Genomic DNA, 5,010 nt, shown 5'->3' with positions numbered 1-5,010 from the left:
CAGTGAGTCATTAGCCAAGGAAAATTATTTGTTACGTATCTTGTAGTTGTAGCTGTAATTTGTAGTAATATACGTTCTATCTTCTGAAAGAATCGGCAATATTTTGGGAGTCTTACGCGCTACGTGTCACACTCGAGATAATTTCTAAGTTTTAGACTTCAATTTGGGTCAAAACATTCCATATAAGACAACTTAATACCATTATCGCATCATGAATCAGCTAGATTCAGGTACCCACGCGTTTTGTTTATTAACCGGATATGTTTGCCTGCTTTCAGTTGGCTGACGTGGCTTCGACAAGGAGCTTACAGTATAAGGTTACATGTCATGGACAGGACACCATGGAGAAATAAGACAATTTAATTTGAAACAAGAATTCAGCTTTACAAGTGATTTATAAATCAAGAAAGACGGGAGCCATTGATTGAAAAATGAACAAATGGTCTCAGTTGCATAACAATGGTGAACAATTGTATTAGTTCAAAAGAATCAAAACAATCTTTGCTATGGGGCAAATCTGAGCCTTGACTTTTGGAGTTCTCAGTCATGAAAATGTGTGCATTTTGGTATTTGTGGATATTGAAGCTGAGACTGCATTGGCTCTTAGCTAAGCTACACTGCTTGGTGCTAGGAGCATGCCATCAGCCTCTAAAATTGTGATTGTGTGTGATATAATTTAAAGGAGAAAGGCAAACAGAGCTTGGAAGATGGATTTTGGTCTTGCTAACTTCTTTGGAGAATGGTAGCCTTCCTTATTTGCAGTCAACAAACCTTGAATACTATCTTCCTGTCTTCCCTGATAAATATGCAAATAAACAGATTAAGTGATTAACAAGTTCCTTTTGTTTATGCAACCAATTTTCACATAATTCACAACAATGCATACTAGATCTGATGAACTTAAAAACTAAGTTGAATGTAAATACTGACTGTCTAGCATCTACGTTAGAGAAGGTTATCAACACTAAGACAGTTTTGTCGTCCTTGAGAAACTGTAGTCATAATTGCGTAAAAAATAAAATCCAATGTATTTACATGCCTAATCATACCTCTGCAGCATCCTTGAGAGGTCCCCAACATTCCATGCGATTGTAAATTTTTGAGCTAGAATGGAAGTAAACCTTGACTAATGCATTCATCAGCTCAGGATTTTCTCTGAAAAGCATTGAATCTCCATGTAGCACAGCTTTGAGTACCTGACGCGTTAAAACAGAAAATCCAGTCAAGCAGTATACATTGAGTCATTACAATGCTCATTAGCAACTAAGCATATAGTCTGCCCGGGGGGGTTGTGCATATAGAGACTATAATTTGACAGCAGAGTTTTCAGAAATGACTTTATGATGGAAAGAAGCATGAAGGCACATGTGATCCCTGCAGTAGGAAATAGATATTAACTGCTAAAAACACCTGAAGAATTGCAATCATGAACATTTCATAAGTGTGTTCTAGCTATCTTGGAATTCTTTTCATATAATATGGGAACTGTTGCTGTTGCTGGTAAGGAAAAACTTACCAGTGGCATTTCCTTTGTGAATATATGGTATCTAAACTCAGCAGCAAGGTCTCGCAAGAGACTTGGGCCACTGACATAGCAGTGGACATGCAGACACATATCATCCCTCACTTTCTTCCACTCGGCTACCACATCATCCTTGATGTACCACCCTCTTAACTGTCATGGACACATGAAAAACATGGACATCAAGCAAAGATTCAGATATTGCACACTACATATTCAACCATCAAGATACATAATCTTTACACGATTTGTAAGCCCAACTTTATAACAATTTTGGAAATTAAACCAATATTTGTGCTAATTAAAAGTGAACATGACCTGTATGTGCAGTTCAGACTTTGTGCAGAAAATATAAATACCAAATTATTAAATAGTACGAATGCATACCTGCTCAAGGTTAATGACATTAGAGATGGTCAAGGTTAAGTTAGCTGTAAAGTCACAATGGGAAAGGATGTAGGTCCGAGGGAGAATTCTGGAATAATCATTCATCCCCTCTCCCAAAAAAACAACTTTCAGCTTTGATGCTTCAAAACTTGCTGGAGGTCCCAAAAGCCTTACAGCCTAGCAATTAGAACAGATTAACATGGCATCCTATTTGACAGTAAGTGAACATTGATAATCATTGACAATTAAATGAAACAACGTGACATTACAACTGCTTTGAGATAAGCTGTCATGGATAATTTCTAACAGAACTATTGAACAGTTTGTTCTTTTCATGTAACTAAACTTTTCAGAGTTAAGCAAAAACAGCATATATCCGTGCATTTGTATCAAGGAACTTTATAAAATGAGCATATGGCCTAAGCAATATTTCGTCTATTAGTTGCCAGAGGAAAGCGGGGAAGAAAAGATGAAAATTGGTAGTCTTGCGTTTCGTTGGACTCAAAAGACAAATTTCATTATTCATCAAATCTGTTCCCCAGTGAGACAAATTTTCAGTAATCAAATGGTAAAAAAAATGTACTTTTAACATTTGAACTAAATCTTCGCATTCCAGTTGAGGGCAAATAGAAAATCAAAGGCATCTCTAAAAGACACAGGTGCCCCAGAGACAGAAGCCGCTTTGCAATTACTGAGAGACATATAAGCAACCCAATCTTTCCCAAACTTGCATGCCGCCAGTCTACAACACAGTCTTAGCATGTCTTAAAATACACCCATTACATCAACTATTGCATTAAGCATGACACTGTAATTTTGTTATGCCACCAACAATCTTTAATTCGGTTCTATTGAAAAATAAGAACATTGTACCAACTAGGTCCACAAATTCACCATCTAAACCAATTTCAATAGCTTTGATTGGTCCAAGCCAAGAATTGCTCAGTAATATCAAAATGCAAGTATCTAAAGCAACATTTAGGCATAAAACAATCAACCATACGAATTTAGATCTCAACTAAATGACAATGCCATTATGTAAAGGACATACCTCGGAGACAAAAGTACCGTAAGAAGCTCTACTACTGCTATTAATGGAAGAAAACAGAAGAGGTTTATATTTTCTTGAAGGCCTGAAGTTGGTATTGTTGGCAGATAGGTCCCGCAATGGTGTTAGCGAAAAAGCATGATAGTAATAAGCAAAATGACAGGCCATGGAAAAAGCATAACCCTTCTTCAGTCTTTCTTTTCTTCTCATTGTTCATAACCCACCGCCATTTTCTTTCAGTTTGGTGAGAGAAAGAAATGAATTGGTGGAGAATTGGGTTCAAACTTCAAAGTTGAAATCTTTTGTGGACTGTGATTCTCATTTTACAATTCCTTCATTCACAAAATCTATTTCATGCATTTCTCTCCACCCGTTATTTAATTTTAAGTTATGGGATCTTACATGCATGATACATGACTCTCACATAAATAATATATGGGTCCTATATATACACTATTTATGTGAGAGACATGTATCTTACATCCATGTAAGATAGAGTTTGACTTAAGTTATTTGTACAAGTTTGATGGGTTCCCAGTTCTCATTGGCTGGTTGCGTTGGATGTTTTGACACGTCATTACCACTTTCTTGTGTTTTCGATAATTCGTGGATAGAATGATGATGTGGCTTCTCCAGGGCCTGTTGTCCGTACATACAATCTGAATCTTCAACCCGAAATGGAATACCAATTGGGCTTCTTGGGCCTTAGGTTGGTCGAAGAAGTCTCTCTAAAGGGTCCAGGAATTTGGCTTCGATTTCAGTGGATCCAACCCCTTTTATTAAGTACACTAAATAAAAATAAATATAAAATTTGATCACTTCTAAGAACTCCCATTTTCATTCCACAATTAACCCTTTTCATAAATTTCAATGAAATAGGATTCTCTATAAAATATTTTCACGATAATTACATATTTGATTAACTCCAAACAAAGATGGAATAATAATATGTAGCTATGGAATTATAATATGTAGTTATGGTTTTTTCAACTTTTTAATAGTGAACTTTTAGTTTAGATGTAATTCAAAAGTTCTCCCTCTTATTGTCAGATTCTTTCTTAATCTTTTATTTATTTATTTTCCAATGTTTGACATTGATCTAAATATTGAAAGTGAAAGATTTGAAATTTTGGCTTATCAATGTATTGGGACACCTACAACAGCAAACAAGTGTGCTTTTAATACAAATAAAAATTCAAATTTAGGGTGAATTGGGGTGTATTTCAATTTTATGGTTAAAATTATAAATACATGTAAAAGGTGATTTATATGGAAGTTTGGAAAGGTGCCAATAGCTCCACTCGAGTTTGATTCATTTAAAGAATAAAAAATGTTAAATATCAAGAAGAATGAGAAAAAGCTGAGAGAAGAAAATATGTGCTGAGAGAAGAGAGAGAGAGAAAAAAGCTAACAGAAGAAAGAGAGAAAGCAAAACGACCTGTATTTTCATTTCTCTTAGCTTTCTCTCATTCTTCTACTCATCTAGCAGCACTCTTAAATAGGGGTGTTCGTGGATTGGATTTGTGGATTGGATATCAATTCATATCCGATTCATGACTTCACGGATTATAAATTTTTAATCCAATCCAATCCAATCCACGGATTGATGAAATTCAATCTAAATCCAATCCATATGTTTGTGGATCGGATGCGGATTTGACTCAATCCATATTCAATCCACCATTTTGTAGATTGATTTGCGGGATAAAAATTTTTAATCACGTTCTACCCACAAACTAACTAATAAAAAAATTAATATAAAAATAAATTTACTGCTGATCAAATTTAAAATTAAATAATATTTAAATAAATTAATTGTTTAAATAAAAATAGAAAATACATTCAAAGTTTCAAAATATAACACATAAAAAAAATCTCATTTATTTAGATCAGTACATGAAAATTAACTACTTAGGAAGCTATATATTTTATTTAATTATTTTTATTTTATATTACTATTGGATAAGATATAATTTGGTGTTAATATAACTATATTTTAACTTATTCATTTATTAGTAAGTATAATACTATATTTACAAGTTTAATTTTTTTA

General features: G+C 34.1%; 1 protein-coding gene across 1 annotated transcript; it reads right to left on the bottom strand.

The window, feature by feature from the left end:
• Positions 1–376: 376 nt before the first annotated feature.
• Positions 377–3,336, bottom strand: LOC18042295 (protein STAY-GREEN LIKE, chloroplastic). Its single transcript, XM_006434259.2, has 5 exons — positions 2,961–3,336; positions 1,910–2,086; positions 1,517–1,675; positions 1,050–1,196; positions 377–796 (listed from the first exon to the last, which is right to left on the bottom strand). The coding sequence occupies exons 1-5, from the start codon at positions 3,165–3,167 to the stop codon at positions 677–679; spliced, it is 810 nt and encodes a 269-aa protein (XP_006434322.1). The 5' UTR covers positions 3,168–3,336; the 3' UTR covers positions 377–676.
• Between the last annotated feature and the right edge of the window lie 1,674 nt (positions 3,337–5,010).

This window comes from Citrus clementina, unplaced genomic scaffold, assembly GCF_000493195.1.
Source record: "Citrus clementina cultivar Clemenules unplaced genomic scaffold, Citrus_clementina_v1.0 scaffold_5, whole genome shotgun sequence".
Classification (NCBI taxonomy): Eukaryota; Viridiplantae; Streptophyta; class Magnoliopsida; order Sapindales; family Rutaceae; genus Citrus; species Citrus x clementina.
This window is presented reverse-complemented; position numbering and strand designations above follow the sequence as displayed.